At 48.7% G+C, this 22,446-nt stretch overlaps 1 protein-coding gene across 1 annotated transcript; it reads right to left on the bottom strand.

Annotated features, from left to right (window-relative positions):
• Positions 1 to 434: 434 nt before the first annotated feature.
• ESPL1 (extra spindle pole bodies like 1, separase) lies at positions 435 to 21,521 on the bottom strand. Its single transcript, XM_090273253.1, has 31 exons — positions 21,474 to 21,521; positions 20,969 to 21,061; positions 19,748 to 20,806; positions 19,369 to 19,473; positions 19,081 to 19,201; positions 17,842 to 17,978; positions 16,607 to 16,800; positions 16,060 to 16,299; positions 15,730 to 15,874; positions 15,482 to 15,620; positions 15,148 to 15,287; positions 13,918 to 14,052; positions 10,263 to 10,382; positions 9,606 to 9,777; positions 9,057 to 9,185; positions 8,771 to 8,927; positions 8,221 to 8,330; positions 6,152 to 7,137; positions 5,384 to 5,720; positions 5,036 to 5,197; positions 4,460 to 4,673; positions 4,170 to 4,360; positions 3,277 to 3,404; positions 3,020 to 3,142; positions 2,383 to 2,538; positions 2,104 to 2,274; positions 1,891 to 1,995; positions 1,624 to 1,739; positions 1,385 to 1,468; positions 1,053 to 1,217; positions 435 to 790 (listed from the first exon to the last, which is right to left on the bottom strand). The coding sequence occupies exons 2-31, from the start codon at positions 21,047 to 21,049 to the stop codon at positions 589 to 591; spliced, it is 6,324 nt and encodes a 2,107-aa protein (XP_090129379.1). The 5' UTR covers positions 21,050 to 21,061; positions 21,474 to 21,521; the 3' UTR covers positions 435 to 588.
• Between the last annotated feature and the right edge of the window lie 925 nt (positions 21,522 to 22,446).

Here is a 22,446-nt window from a genome sequence, read left to right as displayed (position 1 = left end):
GACCCCACATAATGTGCTGCCAAAGTGCTCTGACGAGTGTTAACAGCTGTATGTGGGGAGAAAACAGTAAGTAGTCTTCAACATTCACTTAGGAGTAGGGGCAGGGGAACTGAGGTATTAAAGCTGGTGTCACTCCCAGGATACCTGAGGGCAAGAAGACAGGACAGACCTGATGGTACCTGGTCAAGACACTCTAAATGGGTCTATCTCTACCCTTCCTTCACAACCCTGTCCCCACTTAGAACATCTCCGTGCCTCTCTTTGAGCTTTGTCTGCTGAGGCCAAGCCAGGCCCAGCTTTGTCCTGTGGTTTTGCCTTTCTTCCCAATGCTCTCAGACTTGAACTTCTACAAGTTGCTCTGTTTATAGTAACACATGTGGGAGGTGGCAATAGTTTTGTCTTCAAATGTTTTCACATGAATACACAAAACAGGGTTTGAGTGATAAATCTTTATTAAGTTACAAGGGAATGTTTTACATAAAACACTAGGGAAAAATCACTTAAAAATATTTATTCTAAGGGTTATATCTAAGTATGGGAGGTAGAAGAGTCACATGGCTTCTGTCAGTGATAGGACAGCTCCAGGGGTCACTGCAGGGAGACAGGCAAGCCATAGGCTACAGGTGCAGCCCCAATAAGATACTTGAGTCGGGGAGCCTGGCGGGCCTGGTTGACATAGTAGAGAAGGGGGGCTCCCGAGCCTGCTCTAAGCCAGCCCTGCAGCAGTGCCTCTGTGTAGCGGTCAATGTCACGGTCAGTCACATCCCAGAGGTTACCCAAAAACAGGGGACTAGGAAAAAAAAAAGGAAGAAATATAAAGGACTCTAAAATGGGATATATACAAAAACACAACTGATGGTGGTGGTGGCTGAGTAGAGAGGACTGAGCCAATGAAGAAATCCCTTGGCCCATAGTTCTAGGAGGAGAGAAGAGAGCAATGGGTGAATGGTCCCAGGGAACTAGGATGGGGGAAAATGGGAGGATTTAGACTTCAGACCCTGGAAAGAACCTGAGGTAGGGACCTAGGATGGGCCTTGCCCCTTGAGACTCACCAGCCAGCCATGATATACTTGAGCACGATGCCAGCCCCCTCCAGGTTTCCATGCACAGCCAGGGCTGCACTGCTGCAGCCAAACAGCAGTGCCACTGCCCGGCAGCTTAGCCGCAAAACAGCCTGCCCATCCAGGAAGCGGGCACCGGCTCCATGCCCTGCATAGCTAAAGCAGAAGAAGGGGACATGAGTTTGACCTAGCCATACTAGGCTTCTGCTCTGTTTCCGGAGGTGTCTTGAGTCAGCCATGGGCTTTAAAGCCCCAAAGCAAACCACAGCAATACCCTCCTCTGGGGTTGGTCCTCTCCCCACCTCCCTGCCCTAAGCACTCACACATATAAGTCATGCTCCGTCAGCGCCTTCTGCACCTGTTCCAGGCTTGGCACCTCCCCAACCACCCCTTTCCAGCCAGATTCACTGCAGGAGTAAGAATAGGGGTCATGTAGCAAATTGGGCACAGGGAATACTAAGGAAAAGGGGCTGCAACATCTGATTCTGGAGAAAAGGTCATGTTGAGCCTGTATGTTGTTACTACCCTTCCCCATTCCGTTTTTTACTCTTATCCTCCTGACCTGCTAAAAGTGGCTCGAAATTGCTCCTCTGTGCTTGACAGGTTATTGTGAGGGTTCAGAACATAGAAGGTACTGCGCGGATTCACCCCTTGGCTCAGCACAGGCGAGGCCCCAGACTAAGAAGGAGATACTAGTGATCAGGATCCTGTTCTGACCTGAAGGCCAATAAACTCCAAGCCCCATTTCATGACCAGTCCATTTCTAAGACCCTCTCCTATCTTCCCAATCACCGCCAATCATCTCCAGTCCACACTTCCTAAAGCTTACCTCTTTGATGACAGCATAGCTGAGTAGGAAGCGGAAGGAAGGCAGCCGAGTGACAGGCAGTGCCCGAAGGCTGGGCATGCTCTCCCATGGCAGCTTCTGCAGGTCCTGGGTAAAAAGCACTCAGAGGTTACGGTCCCTAGACAGGTGGGGTGTGGGGGTGAGTTAGTGCTTACCACCCACCAGTTAGTGCCTCTCTGGTCCTTAGCTCCTTACCTTGTCCAGCACTAAGACAAGGTGCCTACTGCTTGGTATTGTCTGCCCCTGTAGGCGTCCTATTGCCTCACTCAGGAGTTCTTGAGCTCGCTCTGGCTGGGCAGGGCACAGCCCATAGGCCAGGGCCTGAATGTCCTGGAGGGTGAGAGTGCTGGCACCATTGAGCATGATCTGTAGGGGCACAAGGGTCAGTGAGCACCATAGCTTTCATCTCCACTCACAGAGGCAGGGGGAAGGAATTAAGCCTAGCTTCTTCCCTTCCCTGATTTCTCAACTCACTTTCAGCAGAGTGGGGTCAGGATATTTCCAGCCACATTCCTGCAGCAGCTCCTGTAGGTGGGAGGCCTCCTGGCCAGGGCCGGGGTCCTCACTGAATGGCAACAAGAGCCCCCTCCAGCAGCCCAACACATCCTTCTCTAGGGAAGTGATGAGAACCTGAATGTGGAAGAATAGAACCTTCAGTCAGAGATGAAGCTAAGTTTCTTTCCCCATAGGCACCAACATTTTGGAGATGAGGAAACTGGGTTTTCCAATGTGTGCATTTGTCTTATATATGTTTCTGCCAGTCACAAAAGGCAAGAAGCTAGAAACATTTTTCAGTTGCTGAGACTCTGGGAAAGGATAGATAAAATAATCTGTTACACATCTATGAACAGATGGGCAATGAAAACTAAAGCTGGGAAGGCTTCAGTCCTTTTCCTTGCATGTACCTTTAAATATTCCATTGCCATAACCCCTTCAAGTTGTGGGCTCTTGTTTAAGGTCCTTCCCAAGTGACACAATTTTTTTATTAGGTCTACAATTCCCAAAAGGATTTGAGGTAGCTTAGCACTGACCTGGCACCTCTGAGGGAGAAGATACCGGCACCCCCAGGTGATTTCTAGGCCTGACCCCACCCAACCTTGGGGGCACACACCTCCATCCTATGGTTCAGTTCTAGCCGTCCTGTCCACCATTCTCGTTTGTCAGTACAGCTGCTGTTTTCTTTCTGTTCCTTCTGGATGGCATCAAACTCTTTCAGGGCCGAGCTAATAGGAAGCTTTGGGAGATGGGGCTGTAAGATTTTTGCTTGTCCACATGATCACCATCTCTCTATCCCCCAGCACAGAATGAGAGCAGTTTGACCAGAAGCCTACCCCAGCCCAACTCTGCTCCCTGGCCCAGGAAATGTACCTTGTTCTGGGCAGTGGGGATCTGCACAGTAACTGGTGGGTTGTCTTTTTCCAGTCGGGTCAGCAGGAGGGTGTTTCCCACTGTTCCAGGCTGGAGGGTGGCGAGGGCCAACACACACACAGTCACCCCTAACACATAGAACATAGCCAGAGTTGTTTCAGCTGTTACAAGGAATCCCCTTCAATGTCTTCCACACTCAATCCCTATCTCTCACTCAAAACAACTCTTAAAAAGTCTCCCCTGGTCACTGGAGTTCAAGGTGCTCTCACTTGCCCTAACAGCTCCCTGGGGTAAGGCCATGTCTTGTACTTCTTTGTGTCCCTCACAGAAAAGAACAAAGGGCCCTACACAGAAGGACATACTCAAATAGTCTGTTAACATGTTTCATGTTAGCATAAGGAGCCCATGGACACCTGACTTATGCCTGAATAAAGACGTTGAATTTGCTGGTAACTCAAAGTTGAAGTTACAAAAAAAAAAAAAAGGCAGCCATGACTGGCATGGCTCAGTGGATTGAATGCCGGCCTGCAAACCAAAGGGTCACCGGTTCAATTCCCAGTCAGGGCACATGCCTTAGTTGCAGGCCAGGTCCCCAGTTGGGGCGCGCAGGAGGCAACCACACATTGATGTTTCTCTCCCTTTCTTTTCCCTTCCTTTCTCTTCTCTCTAAAAATAAATAAAAATCTTAAAAAAAAAAAAAAAAGACTTCCAGATTAGGGTATGTCTGTTTGGTAAGAGTAAGAAAATGACTAATCAATGAAAAGGAATGACATGTCCTTCCATAAGGATCATAAGTCTATGTGAGCTAACTAATGTCTTAAACACCTTCATCCAGCTCTTCAGAAGTAGATAAATAAAAGGACAGGAGAGCCAGCCAAAGCCTGCTACCATACCACTGGGGATTAGAGCCAGGCACTGCTGGAAACTCTCCTTCTCAGGCTGGGGGAAACAGCCAGATCCCAGCGTCCTGAAGGAGAAGAGGTGCTGGATGCGGGCCAGGGGGACATCTCCAGGCTTCTCCTGGAGGCTCAGCCCCTGTAGCTGGTCTGTTATTTCACGTGATCTTTGGTGCTTCTGGGCCTTGCTGCAAGCAACACAAGTAGGGGTGAGTTCTCCCTCCTTCAAAGTCTGGACCCTCCCTCCAGTCTGCCCCAGCACAAGCCTTAGGATGGTGGACACTCGCCTGAGCTGCCTGTGGAGGTGAGTGAGTAGCTGGTGGCGACAGGTGATGGAGACAGACTCGGTGACGAGGCAGGCAGTGGCATAGGGATCCTGGTGGCCCAGGCACAAGGCCAGGAAGCGGCAGAGGTGAGCGTAGAGCCCACTAGGAGGGCAGTGACTGACCCCGCGGAAAGCAATGCTCAGTGAGTCACAGATGGAATCCAGGATAGAGACACCTAGAGGAAGGTCAATACACTTGCTACACACAAGCCTGCTACTTCCTCACTGATAGCAACGTGCCGAGAAGGAATCTCTATTTCATCTCCCACTTGAAAAAGCAGCAGCTACCATTCATTTACAAAAGGCAATGTGCCCTGTAGGACGCTACATAACTCACATGTCTTAACTTTCCCTGTCCTCCCCAAACCCACTTTACAGTTAAGTCAGAAGAAGCTCACAGAGGTTCAGTGACTTGCACACAGCTGGTAGAAAAAGTACTGGCATTCAAACCCAGATGAAAAGCTACTGGGACAGACTGAAAAAGCACTGGGATTAAGAGATCTAGAGGCTCAGCCCTCTCCGAGTGACCAGACCTCACCAATGGCTACAGAAGCCGAGGGGCGTCGGAGCTGAGGACCAAGATCCTTGTCTCTCTTCTTGTCTGGACAAGGGACGGGGAGCTCCTCTCTGCTGGAATCCCGTCTCAACACCTCACATTCCCCAATGGCTGTGTCAGACCCCAGAGCTGGTGTCTTCCCATCTGGGGAGAGAACAGGACTTTTCTGTGGAGCTCCCTACTCCTGCCATCCCGTTTATTTTCTCTCCTTGGATCCAGTCCAGAGCCAACAAAAGAATTGTCTTTGGCACCAGTCATTTCTTGCGCTTTGGTCCCAAGGCAGCCTCCCCAAAACATATGCACCTCTATTTCCCACCCTTGCCATCATACCTGAGGCTGAGTCTTCCCGATCAGAGCCCCTGAGGATCTCAAAGCTCATTTCCATCTGGTTGTCAGTCAGTTCCTCCTCAGGAATGGTCCTCATAATCTCAGGGCCCAGCTCCTCACAGTATTCTGACTCCATCTTCTTGGCCCTCCGGCTTCTGCCACTAAGGCCAGAGTGCCCAGGGCAGCCACCTGGGACAGCCACCACACCAGTCTTCAAGCTCTGGCCCTTCCTAGCCTGGCCCCGGCCACGGCCCCGAGAAGCAGAGCCCCGCCTCTTGGGCTCCTCTGCAAGCTGTGCCTCAACTGGGTCTTCCAAGTCACTGTCATCACTGAAGTTCACCTGGGATGGGTATGAAACGGGAGAAGGGCCAAGGGGCCGTCAGTGACAAGACATTGTCTGCCAGCAGATGGCGCTGTGGAGGAAGCAATACAGAGGCCATGGGGAAGATTTACAAGTTAACCTCCCACATATACTGCCACACTCAATCAGGTAACTCCTGGGTATGGAAGGAGGGAGAGGAGAGGGTCTAAAATATAAGGAGGAAGGATGAAAGGGGAAAGGAAACCTAGAGATAAGGAAAATGCCTTCTCTCTAAATCAAAGGTAGACTTGGAACTAGCTCTTACTGTGGAAGATGTAGGGATCCTGCAAATAGAGCTAAAGGTCCCACCAGACCTGGGAAATCATTCCATAGACACCTGCTCTGCAGAACTCTACTCCAGGACCATCCCCACCCAGCACCAACACCAGCTAGCCGCAGTCCCACCTCACCTTCAGGCGCGTCTGGACCCTCTGTTGTACCTTGGGGGCCTTGGGAACCTCAGGTTTGCTCTTTGTAGGAGAGACTTCTTCAAACACAGTGAAAGGGACACAAGGGCCAGCCTCTCTAAGCTGGCCAGGGGGCTTAGGTGTACAGGGTGGTCCTCCACCTTCCAGACCTTTCAGAGAGGATTTATGAAGGGGCAGGGTAGCAGAGACCCCCTGCTGGCGCCCTCGTCTGGAATGTTTTTGACTCCGAAGCTTAGAGGGCTCTGAGCCTGGGGGAGTCTTTACAGATGGTGGCTGCCAGCCCCAGGAGCTTGCAAAAAGTTGGGTAGTGCAACAACTGAGGCCAGCCAGCTTTGCAAGGGCCTGAATCAAGAGCAGGCTGGCTCGCCAGGGTTCCAGGTGGGGTATCCTCGCTGCCACAAACTTCAGCCCTGACTCCAGGACCTTCTCCAGGCTGTTTGAGGGCCGGCTCAGCCCCTCCTGTGCCAGCTGTGTATATGCCTGAGCCAAGATCTCATCAAAGAGGCTCGGGACAGGGTAGGGGGGTACATTTTGATTCAGAGAAGCTTGTAGAGCTCGGGCTAGGCGCTCAGTGGCTGCAGGACAACCCTTCAGCACAACCTGAAAGAGATTCAGAGCCTGAGCATGATGGCCAGTGGCCAGTCTCACCCTGGCTGTGACCAACACCCAGCGTAGACAGACTGCTGAGAGGACAGGGCTGGCACAGAGTGAGCAGTCACAGGTGGGCAAATGGGTCAGGAAGCCAGGGCTGGGCTGGGGCTTCGTTTTCAGGATTGGGGAGGAGTTAGTTGAAGGTACTATGGGGCCAGGTTCCTTGGCCACGGTGGCCACCAGCTCCAACACAGGGCCTCTTAGGAAGAGCTCCTCCTCTGGGGGCTCTACAGGACAGGGGACCCGGGCCTGCTGCTTCCCCTTCTGCAAGTGGATTTTCTTCACAGAATCTGGGTGTTTGGCTAGTCCACAAAACTCTGAGGAGACAGCAGAACAAGAATTGCAAAATTAGGAGAAATGATGCCAAGTGCTTCTTTAGCTACCCCAGGGCCCAACTCCCTAATATATGTGTTAATTACTTACTAATTACTCACAGATATATTACTGTACTAATATACTAAATATTAGTATGGCCTATTTTTTTTTTGACAAAACCTCTAATACTTTCTTTTCTTCCAACAATGGACAAACATAGCCTACAAAGCCCCCATTATTTGCAGCTTAGAAGACTGTGGATCTGGAATGCAGGCTAGCAAAAGAAGGTCCCTTTTTTTTTTTCAATCCTCACTCGAGGATACATTTATTGATTTGAAAGAGAGAGAGAGAGAGAGATATCAATGAGAGAGAGAAACATTGATTGGCTGCCTCCTGTATACACTCAACTGGGGACAGAACCCACAGCCTAGGTATGTGAGCTGACCGGGAATCTAACCCATGACCTTTCAATGCACAAGACAGTGCTCCAACCAACCAACTGGCCACGGCAGGAGGCCCAATTCTTAATCCTGGCTTCTGTCCTGACTAGCCCATGATTCTGGCCCAAAACATTGAATTTCTCAACTTTCTCATTTTACAAAGGAAAAAAAAAAAACCTATGTTCCCACTTGACTTTCCAGGGTATTGTGTAGGTCAAATGAAATAGTAGAGGTAAAAGTAGTTAATAAGGAAAAAAAGCATCAGAAATGCAGTATTTTATTATTAGCTTAAGCCTTCTGAGGACACTCCATTTGTGCTGTCCAATACAACAGCCACTAGCCACATGTGACTACTAAATGTGAAATGCGGTGACTAAGGCACTGAATTTTAAATCTTACTTAAATTAAATTTAAATTTAAATAGCGAAAATGTATTAGCATTGAAAACTAGAACCAGGTAGGGTTAGTCCTGGACAGGCTGTCTAAAGGAGGGATACCAATGGTCTGATTAAAGTAAAGAGAGCTTTGCCCTGGGACCAAAAGTCTGATTTAAAAGGAAGCCAAACCCTGACATATAAAGATGTGTCACATAGTGTGTGTGTCACTCTTACCATTGCCCATGGACATGGGGGCACGGCAGCTCACCTGTGCAAGACTCGAGCAAGAACAGAACCTGCCGCAGGTCTGACTGACAAAGGTCGATGTCATTGCGTGCCAGCTCCAGTTCCCCCTTCAGGACCAAAAATAGGGCACACCTTGTTGGGAGAGGAGATAACAACCAGTTAGTGGGATCCCTTCCTGGATAATCTTTTTACCCCTTTCCCAGGCAGAGCCATCACAGTCTTTTCCAGCCTCTGGTTCCCTGGGGAAAGCCCCCTATACTGCTCTCTCAAAGCAACTCATCCTTGTGCATAAGGATAGGATTTCCCAAACTGCATTCCTCAAAAAAAGGATCCTGTGGGCAAAGAGATTCAGGGAAACACTGTACACTAGATCTTCTGTTTTCAGATTTGTAATGTGTATTAGCATATTGGAGGACATAAGAAATCCTATAGGAAATAAGTCAAACCTTGATTAACTCAGTACTTTCTACTTATTAAGTCATGGGATGTATTCTTCTACCAACCCTTTCAAAGGCTAACATGTGGAATAGTTCAGGTTCCAGAAATGGCATCCTCTTGGTCCCTGTACTCACTGGCGCGGTATCTGTAACTTTGTTGTAAGTTTCAGGGCCTCTAAGCAAAAGGCCTTGGCTTCGCTCACACTATCCAGGTGGCCCAGGCGGGAGACCAACTTCTCGGAGCAGCTCAGCACCTCTGTAAGCACCTGCCACTTTTGTACCAGATTTTCACCTGTAGCAAAGGAGACAGGTAAGACCATGATCACTCAGTCACAGCCTGGATCCTCTGGAGACAAAACTGCCAGGCCTATCATCTAGCTTGTTCATTCCCACATGGCCTTGCTCTCCTTCTCAGACTCACCATAGTCCAGAAATGATGTCTCCACAGCTGCTTTTTGAATCGAGAGCACATCACTACCCATGAGCAGGAGGATGATGCTTCGGAGAAGTTTATGGGAGTCGATGAGTGCTGTCTCAGGTGTCTGCCAGCCTGTGCGGGTGAGGGAGGAGGGGACAAGAAGGGAGATGATGTGGCCTGAACTTCCACCACCTTCAACTACTAAGATAGCAAGTGCAAAGTATGCTGCTACTCTTCTCTTTGTACACCTAAGGCAGACAGAGCTAATCAATCACAGAACAACCAGAGACCACATTGGTGGGGGGGGTGGGGGGGGCGGCACTCAGAAACCCCATCAGTATTATATTCCAAGCAGTCGCTAGGCAATCAGTTAGTCAGTAGGAGAACTGAAACTCACTTGCTATATCAGGCCTACTCTATGCAGCTTCTCAGTAGGCTCATACACACAGCTGGACAGCAGAGGGGACAAGGACTGAGAAGGGGTAACAGTGCACAAATCATACACATCAACCACATACATCAACCAAGGGGCCATCTTCTCTATTGTTTCACCTTGGGCATAGAGCCGCTCCCACAGGGAGGCTGAGAGGCTGTCTGATGAGAGGCTAAGGTAGACTGCCACCAGCTGCAGGGCCTGGACACGCAGCAAGTACCAGGCCTTGGATGACCTCTGGAGGGCAGGGTCCTGAAGCACAGACAGCAACAGAGAAGCACCTTCTGTCACCTGGAAGAGATTGGGGGGCCGGAGGAGAGCAGTGAGGTCATATCAGCAATTCAGAGCTTGAGTTGCCCCTGGAGATCACCTGGCCCAGTCCCCTGCTTTTAAGAATGATAAAAGCTGTAAAGAAAACTAGAACAGGAGAGGGCATGAGACCTGGAAAAGTCACACAGCTAGTTTATGAGAAAACTCAGGCCTTTTGGATCCCACTGGATTTCAGTCTAGGGTTCCAGTGTCACCCAATTTCTATTCAGGGAGACTTTCCCCCTTGCCCCTGAGGAAACTGGAAAAAATAAAAAGGGAAATATCTCTATTAGAGGAACACTGGTGACCAATTCACTGGAGGGCAAAGCTAGGAAACAGCACTGCTTCTCAGGGTCAGGAATATTCTTCTTAGCTCCACAGAAATCTCAGAAGCCAGACAAATATCTAGAAAATCCTAAAATCCTTCCGACTCCCAGGATCTTTGGGTAAAAGAAAGTGAGAAATACCTTGTGGTGAGCATAGTAAAGCTGACTTCTCAGTAGGCCACAGGTCAAGGAAAGGAGCAGGTATGTGTCAGTGTCATGATCCAGAAGCTTCAGGTTTGATTCTGCCTCTTCCAGGTGTAACTAAGGGAGCAATGAAGGGCTGTGTGAGCATGCTGGTGAGGAGAGGCAGCCAAAGCCTTCAAATTAAAGTGGATTCACAAGCAAAATGCCAACATGTCCAACTAAATATTATTTCAAGTTATTATCATCTCCATAGGAATTATTCACTCACTCATTGAAATGTTCATTGAGTACCTTTAGGTTAACCATTATTCTAGAAAGACAAAGCCAATAAGGAGTAAGCAGGACCTTTCCGCTAGCTTGCAATGCAGCAGGTGAACAGGCAATCCGATGTAACCATGAAACATTGCAATTAGTGCTATGGGGACCCAGGGAAAGCAGTTGATTCTGCCCTTGAAAGAAGAGGACATATAAAATGCTTTATGGAGGAGGGAAGAGTTGAGCTGGGGCTTGGAAAAAAAGTACAGGTTTACTGAATGAAAAATAGTGGGGAAGAGAGGGTCCATTTAGAGTGGAGAAACTAATACAACCAGACAGAGAGGCATGTACGGGTATATAAAGTAATGGGACAGATTGGCATAAAGTTCATGGTAGGGAGTGGCAAGAAAGAGTGTGAACCACAATACAGAAGGCGTCTATACAAAGTGAAGGGTCTGGACTTCTGGTCAAGATGGTGGTGTAGGCAGACATGGCTCCCCTCTTTGCACAACCACATCAAAATTACAGCTAAAACATAGAACAATCATCACTCAGAACCATCAGAAATCGAGTTGAATGGAAGTCTGACAACTATGGAATTAAAGGCATCACATCCATCCAGTCTGGTAAGAGGGCTGCAGACATGGAATGGGCTGGTTCCACACCCATGTGAAATTCAGGAGAAATATCTCAGGAGCGGAATCCCAGCCCCACACCAAGCCCCCCAGCCCAGGGTTCCAGTGCCAGGAAGATAAGTCCCCACAACTTCTGGCTGCAAAAACCAGTGGAGATTGAGTCAGTGAAAGAAACTGCTGGGGCCCCACACAGGAACTCATCCACTCAGACTCACTCCCTCTGAACTCCAGCACCAGTGGTACACAGGGAGAAACTGAAGTGTCTGGCATCAAGGTGAGCAGAGGCCATTGTCCCTTTTCTAATCCCTTCTATCACAGAGCCTGCAAGCTGGTGCCATATCTGAGACTCCATCAACCTGGCTAACACTGTTGGACCTGCCTTAGAGATCTCTAGAGACTTTCCCCCACCCAACTTATAAGACCACCCAAGCTGCTTTTCCATATGAATGGCTGGTCTTGGCTCATGCTGGACAACTTTTTCAATCCTATCAAACAAGCAACAGCTGGCCTCAGTGAGCCCCAGGCCCAGCACTAGCAGCTGCCAGCCTAGATTCATAGCCTAGCTTCACCTGGGAATCTCCAAGCCCAGCACTAGTATCAACCATCTAAGATTGCTTTATACCTCAGGCATGGTGGCCCAGGCAAAACACAGGTGGAGGTTGGCCTTGCCCTGCACCACCCAGGAAACCACAGGGCTAGCACACCCAGGGGACAGCTATAGACAACATTGGAGTACCACCACCCTGCCCCTGCACAGCTGATCCTCCATAGAGGGTGGAGGTTGTGGGTAAGTGGTCATAGCTAATCCTTGCAGCTGATTGGCCTGGGTAAATCCCTCCCATTGACCTGCCAACAGCAACCAAGGCTCAACTACTGGAGGAGTCTGTACTCAGCCCACACCATGGGCGCACCTCAAGTACCCAGCTTGGGTGATCTGGGAGGCTGTACCACTGGACCCTACAGGACGTACTTCATTAGGCCACACTACCAAGATATGGAGTCATAGCAGCTCTACCTAATACATAGAAACAAATACAGGGAGGCTGCCAAAACGAGGAGACAAAGAAACATGGCCCAAATGAAAGAACAGATCAAAACTCCCAAAAAAGAGCTAAATGAAATGGAGATAAGTAATCTATCGGATGCAGAGTTCAAAACACTGGTTATAAGGATGATCAAGAAACTTAGTGAGGACCTCTACAGCATAAAAAAGATCCAGTTGGAACAAACGATACACTAATTGAAATAAAGAACAATTCACAGGGAAACAACAGTAGAGTGAATAAAGCCAAAAATCAAATCAATGATTTGGAACATAAGGAAGCAAAAAACCAATCAGAACAACAAGAAGAAAAAATAACCCCCCCCAAATGAGGACGGTATAAGCAGCCTCTGGGACAACTTCAAGAGGTCCAACAATCACATCATAGGGGTGCCAGAAGGAGAAAAGAAAGAGCAAGAAATTGAAAATCTATTTGAAAAAATGAAAAAAAACTTCCCTAATTTGGAGAAGGAAATAGACATGCAAGTCCAGGAAGCACAGAGAGTAATAAACAAGAGGAATGCAAAGGGGCCCACACCAAGACACATCATAATTAAAATGCTAAAGATTAAAGATAAAGAGAGACTCTTAAAAGCAGCAAGAGAAAAGCAGTTAGTTACCTACAAGGGAGTTCCCATAAGACTGTCAGCTGATTTCTCAAAAGAAACTTTGCAGCTTAGAAGGGATTAGCAAGAAGTATTCAAAGTCATGAAAAGCAGGGACCTACAACCAAGATTGCTCTAACCAGCAAAGCTATCATTTAGAATCTAAGGGAAGATAAGGAGCTTCCAAGACAAGGAAAAACTAAAGGAGTTCATCATCACTAAACCATTATCCTATGAAGTGTTTAAGGGACTTATTTAAGAAAAAAGATTAAAACTATGAACAATAAAATGGCAAAAAAATACATATCTATCAACAATTGAATCCAAAAAACAAGCTAAGCAAACAAGAAGAACAGAGACAGAATCATGGATTTGGAGAACATTTTGATGGTTGCCAGATAGAAGGGGGGTGTGAGAGAATGGGTGAAGAGGTGAGTGTATTACAAAGTATAAATAGGTAGTCACAGAATAGCCAGGGGGATGCGAAGTATAGTATAGGAAGTGGAGTAGCTGAAGAACTTATATGCATGACGCATGGCCATAAACAATGGTGAGGGGATTGGCTGAGGGAGTGAGGGTAGCTGGGTGGAGGGAGGCAAAGGGGGAAAAATCAGGAAGTTGTAATAGCATAATAAAAAAATATGATTTTTAAAAAAGAAGAAACAACGTGAAGGGTCTGGACAGTATCCTTCAACTACTGGAGAAGCCAATGAAATCCTTTAAGCAGAAAATAGATTAAATCAGATCTGTGCCTAAAAAGACCACATTACTAGTAGTCAAAAGTGGAAAAGGGAGAAACTGGAGATAAGGAGACCAGCTAGGAGACATCGTAATAGTCCTAAGTGAGTGAAGAAGCATCAACAAGGGCAACAAAAATAAATGGGAAGTAGAGGATTAGTCATCACATGCTTGATGCACAATCTGTAAGACTCAGTGAACTGGTTTTGCAGTGAGATAACGTCTGCCCCCCAACCGTCATACACTTTAGGAGCCTCCAGCCAATGTGGCAGGCAGAGAAGCTGTGCCTTCAGTATGTTGTCTTTTCAGAGAAAAGATGGGTTACTACAGTAATGTCTCCCCTGTAGCCCCCCAGGCTAGGCAGGCTGGGCACTCACGTGGGCATAGCTGGGACAGCCGAGTGTCAGGAGGAGCTGGGTGACATGGCAGGAGGAGCCAGCTGCCTTCGCATGGTCCTCCAGTCTCCGGGAGACGATCCGTAAAAGCAGGAGGACCTCGAGAGCCTGCAGGGGCTGGTTGGCCAGGAGCAGTAAGGTTACCCAGCTCTAACTCAAGCCTCCATTTCTACCCTTTGCTCCCTAGCCCTTTGGGACCCTGGTTTGATCTCAGGGCCTAGCTGGAATGTGATTACCCAGAGAGCAACCATCGAGGAGTCTGAGATGAAGAAAGTGTGGGAGTCTGCAAACCATCCTAACCCCGTTCTGTTTGAAAGCCCAGATGCCAGTCATCATCAATAGCCGGGATTTACTGAGGGCTTACTGTGTGCCAGGCACTGTGCCAAGAGGTTTACATCTATCAACTCATTTTATCGTCACAGCAATTCTAATCCCAATTTAACAGATGAGGTAACTAAGAATCACACAGGTTAAGTTGCTTGTCTAAATTCACATAATAGGTATATGATACAGACAAGACTCAAATACAGGGCTGAGGCAACTTCCCAGGCTCCTTGTGCTAGAAATACAGTTTAATGACCCACAGTAACAACGATACTTTAAGTTCAATGTTCTTTTTCAGAGGTTCCTAATGTGGCACTCAGGTTTCTAATGTGGGGTCCAGGGAAAAGCCTTAGGAAGTCTGTGAAACCTTCTGACATTGCATGTAAAAATGTAGAATTATGTCTACAGGCATTTATGTATTTTTTTAGTACATAGGTATCAAATTATCTAATAATTGATAAAATAATTATGGCTTACATTTGAATGTTCACTTTATGTACAACATCGTCCATGCATTATCTCATTAAATGCTAACACTGCTATGAGGTAATTATTATTATTACCTTCATTTTAGTTTAGTTTTTTTTTTTATTATGTGCCCTGATCAGGGATCAAACCCGCAACACTGGTGTGTCAAGACAACACTCTAACCAACTAAACTGCCTGTCCAGGGCTATTACCCTCATTTTAGAGATAACAAAACTTGGCCTTAGAAGGTTAAGTAAGTTGCCTAAGGCCATGTACTAATAAATGATGGAGCTTGGATTTAAACTCGGAGAGGCTGGTGACAGAGCCCACACTGGATTACTTAGCTTCTCAGCAGATACATAGGACAAAGATCGGGAAGGTGCTGGATTGCTGGTCTGTGTCAATGCCCTGCCCCATTACCTTTGCCACCAGCTGATAGAGGGCCGCTAGGATCTGCAGCGAGGTTGCTGTCTGTTGGAGACAGCGCACAGTGGGGGCCTGCCCTTTTGTAAGCACCTCTCTCCACAGGGCCAGGGCTTGGTCCAGGCATTTGGACTGAGCTATAAGTCAGAAAAAAAGAGATGAGCCATTCTCTCAGCATGGGCCATCTGGGGAGAACGCCACCTTCTCTGTCCTTTGTGCCCACCCATGTCCCAGCCTAGAGGGCCAGCCTGTCCCACATCTGGTGTCCCTGTTTGGCTCTTAGGAAGCCATAGATGAGACTGTCCCACCACACTATGTCCACAGCCCTCACCAGCATCTGCAGCCAGGTTGCAGGCAATGTTACTGTATAGGAAACGATCTTCCTGGAGTTTATCTTCATAGTTTAGGTCATTGACTTCAAATTCCTCCAGATTACTAGGAGCCTGGGCTCTCCGATCCCGTTCAATACCCTGGATGAGAGATCAGAGTAAAAAACAGGGCCAGTGCCAGCTTACTAGGGGCACAGGGAGAACAATTCCTGTACCCAGTGCCGCTCAGCCCCACAGCAGCCACACGCACTTCCTGTAGTTTGGCCTCCAGGGTACAGATGTAGAGCCACAGCAGGGCCTGTGCTTTGTCATCCAGAAGCTGATCTTCAGCCTGGGCCTCAGGCCTCACAGACTCCAGAAGCTGCAGGGCTTCCTGGACAGCATCCAGGGCAGAGCTATAGGGAGAGGATGAACTTAACTGGAGCCTGCTGCAGGACAGCTGGCCTCATCCTCTGAATGGGCTCCCATAGCCACAAATGGAAGGGGGTACTCAGCGACATGAAGAGGGAAACAGGCTCCACAAAGGGTCAGAGGACCTAGGGCAAGAAGCAAGAGTGGGCACCCCACCTTTCCTCCTTACCAGTCGGTCTGCTGGGCAAAGTCATGGTAGCAGAGCACCTGAGCCAATTCCACCAGGTGGGTAGCTCGAGCCCAGGCCCCAGCTGGTGTCTCCTCGGGGCTCAGCTCCAGTAGGTCACAGATGACATTGAACCGTTCTTGTCCCGTGTTTGCCCGCACTGCCTTGTAGGCCTGCAGTTCCTCCTTCAGCAGGAGGGACAGGATCTCTGGGTCCCAGGCACTCAGGCTGTCTCTCAGAGTCCTAAAAGAGGGTGGGCTCAGCATCTGGGGAGCCCGTGAAGCACAGGGCCTCTGCTTCACGCTAAGAAGTCTCTGCTTTGGCTTGCTGAGAGCTCCCTAAGATTGCAGTCATGAAAGCGAGAACACTGCCTGATACCGCTGCCTTTCCCCAGTACTGAGCGTAGTGGCTGGCACACAGTAGGCTCTCAGTGAACAATGATGGAGGAATCGGTGCCTTTTTCAGGCATAAGGATGAACGTGACCATGAGTACAAAAAGCCAGCCCTAGCCATGGGGCAAACATGGTTGCCTCACCGCCCCTTAACTCACCTCAGCTGTAGCTCCTTGTCTCCAGCTCTGGCCGCATCCATCTTAACCCGGACCCAGAAGGTGACTGGCTCAGCCATGTGTTTGGGGCCGCAGGGCCGCAGGGCCGCCAGCCACAAAGCCACCATCTTGCATCCATGGGCCTGTTTACCCAGTTTCCTCAAACACTCTACATGCAGCCGGAAGCACCTGTGCAACTGACCGGAGAAAGGGAACAGATCAAACTGGAGAGGGGACCCAATGAGTCTGTACAGTGGGAGAGGACATGCATCCACAATTACAATACATATACCACCTGGTGGGGGTGGATGCGGGGGGATCTTCCAACCAACACCCCTGCCCCAAGGCAGGAGACACCTAAGAACTAAATACCTCAGGGGCTCTCAACCTGAGGCTTCAGTCCATCCCACCTATATATTCATTGTCTACACCCCTGAAAACCTGCTCCTCCTCCTGTAATCTTCTCAACAACTCACTCGAGTCAGAAATACAAGACCATCCTTGACTCTTCCTTCTCCCTCCCTCAAAGCTATTAACCACGTTAATCCTTGACTTCTTGCACCTATCAGTTCTTTCTATCCTTTGGGAAGCTGCTTCAGTTCAGACACCCACCCTTTCCTGCCTAGTCTACTACAGCAGCCTGGGTGCCCAGTGTTGTCCTTACATTCCGTTTCTTCATCACAGTGACACCAGAGAACTCCAAGATGCCAATCTGCTCTCATGCCCCCACTTAAATCCATTAGAGCTTATCACCTCCCTCATGATGAAACCCAAGGTCTTCTATGACCCACACCTTGCTTGCCAATCCATCCAACCCCTTGTTTCATGGGTAATCTTGCATTATGGCTGTCCAAAAGACCACTTAGGGGAACACTTTAAATATCCAGATGCCCTGGTTCCAGCACCAGAGATTCTGATGCAAATAGATGTAATTAATTTAGGGCAGGCATTAGAATTTCTTTTTTTTTTAAAGTTCACTCAGGTGATTCTAATGTGCAACAAGGTTGACAACCACTGGCTTGGGACAAAGCTAAGTGTAAAAAGTGAGTCAATAAAAGAAAAAAGAAAAAAACGAAGTAAATGACAGTACTGGTGAAGTCTGGGAAATGCTGCCCCAAGTACTGGTGCCAACATGTAGTTCCTAACTCCCTACTCTAAGGCAGAGTCTTGGTGAGGGCCTTTTATGCTACTCAAGCCCCTTTCTTCCCCTAACATAACCTCCCTTCCTGTCCCCATACCTTCTCAGGAGGCAGCTCAGGATAGGTGCCTGGCTTCGCCAAGCCCAGGTGCTGACAGAAGGGCTCGGAGATGGCACAGGCCTCGGCATAGAGCTTGTGACTATAGAAACTGTAGGCCAAGTTACTGGTGTAAGAGGCTGCAGAAGAAAGAAGGGACAGTTGGCCACAGGAATTGTTCCCACTGCCCTCTCCTGTTGGAGAGGCAGTAAAGAGAAGCTTGACCTGCGGTCAGCTTAGCAGTTTCCAGATCAGAGAGGAACCCCTATTGCTTGGGAATGAGAAAGGGGCAGCACTCCCCTTCCTGCTCCAAGTCAGCCCAGGCCGCCCCACCAGCCAGGCCCTCTGTACTCCTTTTATAAAAGCAGAGTCCTTATTCCCAACAGGGCTCATCTCTCCTCACATGCCAATCTCTGTCTTCATCTCGCTCCAAAGGTCAGCATTTTAGGGAAACACTGTGGTTTGTCCCTTACCTCTCTCTTCTTTGCTCATTCTACTGACGCCACATAGCTTCCTTGCTATTCCTTGAACACACCAGGCCCTCTCCTACATTAAGGCCCTGGCACTGGCTATTTCCTCTGCCAGGGATGTCCTTTCCCAGGTGTCTACATGGCCAACTCCCTCACATCCTCCATGCTTTGCTCATGTTGCCCTCTCAATGGGGCTTACCTGGACCATTCTGTGCTAGATGGTAACCTGACCCGCTCACCCACCTTGAACTCCTAATTTCCTTATGCTGCCACTGCTCCACTTTTCCTTTCCCCCACGTTTCTGATCACTTTCTAATATGCTGACAATTCAATTATTCTACTGTTCTTCTCTTTCTCCCCCAACTAAGATGTGGGAGAGAAGCTTTTTACTGTATGTCCTTTCATACAATTTGAATTTTAAACCCCGTGAATGTTTCACCTGGTTTAAAAAAAAAAAAAGTTGTAAATATTCTTTAAAATTTTAATATAAAGATCATAAAGTTGCATATCAGGTACAAACATTTTCATGAAACAAATATCAAATCAGATTTCAAAGTCAATGAGAGAAAAAATTAGCGTCTGCTATTGTTAGTCTCATCACTTCTCTTGTTGTTAAATATAGAGTAACTGATACTTATAAACACATTTTCACTCCCTCCTTAAACCCTAAGGAGCCCCCACAGCGGTCAGAACAATCCAGCAAGTGCTATGTGCCTGTCTAATGAGTGATGACCCTCCTAAGAACCTTATATCTGGGCCCCAGGGCACTAACCTGTCATCCCCAGGTAGTCAGTCAAGTCTAGGCCTGACAGGCCCTGTAAGGCATCCAGCATCCAGAAAACAGTAGATTTGCAACTTTCCACTAGCTGGGCCAGATCAGCCAAATCAGTTACCTGAAGAGACAAGAAGGGTTTGAGGGTGAGGGGAGACATAATAGGTATAAAGTGACAACCACCCCATCCCATACCTAAAGCCAAAGCCACCCCAAAGCTCTACTGAGGGCAGTCGAGCAACCCCAGACCCTAGGATGTGTCCAGGGTTTTTGATTCCCAGATGGTACCTGACAGCCTTGGGCAAAGTCATAAACCATCAGAGTATAGAGGTGAAGTCCCTGAAATTGCATCTGAACCAAAGACTGCCGCTGCTTGGAGGAGTTCCCACAGACCTGAGGAAGACAGGGAAGGTTGGTTTGAGGGACAGAGATAAAGTGTGAGCTCCAATCTAAAGACTGGCCCAGAGTCCTGGAGAGCATGCACAGCTCAGGAAGTAGGAAGGATAGCAGGAGAGACCACTTTCCTCTTGTGATAGACTAGGCTGCACAGTCCAGACAGCAGCTTACCAAGGAGGGAGCCACAGCTTCCAGATCTTACCAAAGACCCCAGCCTGATAATAAGTCCACAGAACCAGATTCCCACCCTATCTCTAGGCCCTCAACTCACACCATCCTGCAGCTGCCGAATAAGGGAGCAATACGCTCCAAGAAAAGCAAAGAGGCCAAGAACAGCATCAGGTCCATAGTGCCTCTTGGTGCCCCGCTCCAGGCCTGAGAGGAAGAACTGGCAGCTGTCATACAATGCCCGCAGTGGGGGTGATGGTGCCCCCACACTGCTGTTCAGGATAGCTGATGCCTTGATCAGAAGCTTGGCCACTGCCTGGGGTCCTCCTTCCCCGATCTGCAGCAGTTTTACCCCCAGCTGGCATAGCTGGAGGCTGGAAGCCAGGTCAGTGTTCCTTAGGTAATCTTGGGCCTTCTCCACCACCCTGGTGGCCTTGGCATGGAGGTGGCTCCAGCAGAGGCGACGGCAGTGTTCCACGGTGAGCTCCAAGAGACAGAGGGCCCTCTGGGGAGAAAGAGGACCAGGAGAGTCCCCTTCCTCACCCACTAAGACTTTAATCACATGCCTGGAGAGCAGGTCACCTAGGAAATCAGCATCTGCTTCATTCAAACCATGCCCACTGGCATCAAATAAATGATGGGCAGCTACCACTCGACAGGCTGTTGGAGAAGCAAAGTGGGGGACCTCGCATGGGATACTTTCATCCTCTAACAATACTAGAAAGCTCAAGGCCTTCAACCGCGCCGAGTAGGCAGCTCGCCGCTCTGCCAGGGCTTCTGCCCCCTTCCAAAGCAGAGAAAAACTGCCCTGAGCCACAGACTCATAATCCTGGGGAGCAGCTTGGAGAGAACACTGCACCAAGCAGGCATGGAGGAGCTGAGCTAGTCGAAGTGTGGCCTCTGGGATTCCCTGTGCAGCAACATTCCGCAGAAAGATGAAGAGAATTCGTTCCAGGTAGAGGGGTGGGCACTGGGGGTTGGACACCAAGTAGCCATTGCAAGCCAGTTCTGCCAGCTCCAGCAGGCTCTCCAGGTGCCTATGGCAAGCCAGCTTGGCAGTCAGCTGCTGGTTGCAAGCCCTCAGGATGGCATCACAAGTTTGTCTCCTCTCTGCATCAAATCTGCAGCTGGAAGAACCGGCTGGAAGTTTGGACAGGAACTCCTAGGAGGAGAGGAAGATGTGAATGGGACAAAGGGAAAGGGATAGGGAAAGGAACTAGAAATGGAATTGCTACTAATCGGTCTCTTAGAATAAGGAAAATAAAAACAAAAAACAATTCCACTTGGAAAGCCAGGTATATCCACAGCCAGACGGCACCCCCACCTTCAGGTCAGGCAGCAACTCTTCAGCCTCTTTCGAGCTGCTTAGCAGAGTCCCAAAGTTGACTCCTTTGAAGCTCCTCATGGTGGCAGAGGGCTACGGGAAAATAGACAGATTAGAGAAAGCAAAGAAGACTCGTAATGGAGTTAAGTGAAGGGCAGCAGAAGGGCTTATAGGTCGCGGAAGAAGGGGGCAAAGAATCCCGTCAGATATCTTAACGGAAAAAAGCCCAGCCCTGGACGCCGGGCTCGCATTATAAACCGACACTTCCGCTTTTCCATCTTCCCGGCCGATCCCTGGCCTCACTACCCATCTCATCACTTCAACGCCCCACACAGGAGGCCTCCACAGAGCGTCCCAAGACCTCCCGACCCTCCCTGGCAGAGCAGCCCCCACCTCTCCCTGAAGGCAGTGTTGACCCCGTTCAACTCGGTGCGTACACAGGCTCAGGAGTCCCTCCGGACCTAACTGCCCCAGAGGTCCCCACCTTTCCAGGTTTAAGGCTTACCTTCCAGACTAAGTACTTCGCAAGGACCCAAAATGTTCCTAACCTTCGTTTCCGCGCCAGCCCCTCCTTTCAAATATTCCCAGCGACCAATCAGCGAAAGCTGCATAACTCCGGCGGGCCGCGCGGCTCACTGGGAGTTGTAGTTCATCCGCCGTACTGATTCGTCACGTGATGCGTCCTAGTGGCGTCCTGCTGCTCTGGGCGTTAAGGCCTCTTGGGGGCGCGGGTTTCCCCACTTATCCCAGTCAGGGCCGAGTTTCTCGGCTACGCGTCGCTTAGTAGCTATCGGGAAGTCCAGTCCTACACATCATTTTCACCTTTATCTTAAGAGCTCAGAAAGAATTTAAATTTCAAGAGAAGAGAAAAAGGCTCAATAGCAAAAAAGAACTTACTTGGAAACTCACGCGGTTTGGGTTACTAGGAAAAAAAGGCATAGCCTTTCATGGAATCCTTTAAAAATACAGCTTCTGGGGTCACTGACATGAGTCCTTTGGAGACTTCCAGCTCTCTCTCTCTCTATGCCTTCCAGCCTTGCTCCTTCCATTGGATTATATAAGGAAGACAGAGGATCTAGCACTCCTTGATGGGGGAATGGAGGGTAAGGGGGTGGAACGGGGTTGTGTTAGGAAGAACTAGGAAAACTCATTCACTAGGGCATTTCATAGTTTTTAATGACACGTTTGGTGAGTACGAACTTCTCCTCCAAACATACAGATTCAGTTGGCTCTGCTTCTTTTTCCTTCCTCCACTAAGGAATTCAATTCAAAACTCTAGCCTTGGCAGTTAGCTTTTTCCTGCTGAATTCTATTGAATAATTCATCTTTCTTTATCATCGACCTTCTTCACCACTATCAACTTCTTTTAGGAGCTGAGAACGTAGTATGGAAGACTCTTTAAACAAATAATTATGACTTCTAAGATTCTCAGCATTGGAATGGTAATATATTTTTAAAAGATTTTATTTTTATTTATT

The sequence above is a fragment of the Furipterus horrens genome, unplaced genomic scaffold (genome assembly GCF_987537825.1).
Source record: "Furipterus horrens unplaced genomic scaffold, mFurHor1.1.pri manual_scaffold_4, whole genome shotgun sequence".
In the NCBI taxonomy this organism is placed as follows: Eukaryota; Metazoa; Chordata; class Mammalia; order Chiroptera; family Furipteridae; genus Furipterus; species Furipterus horrens.
This window is presented reverse-complemented; position numbering and strand designations above follow the sequence as displayed.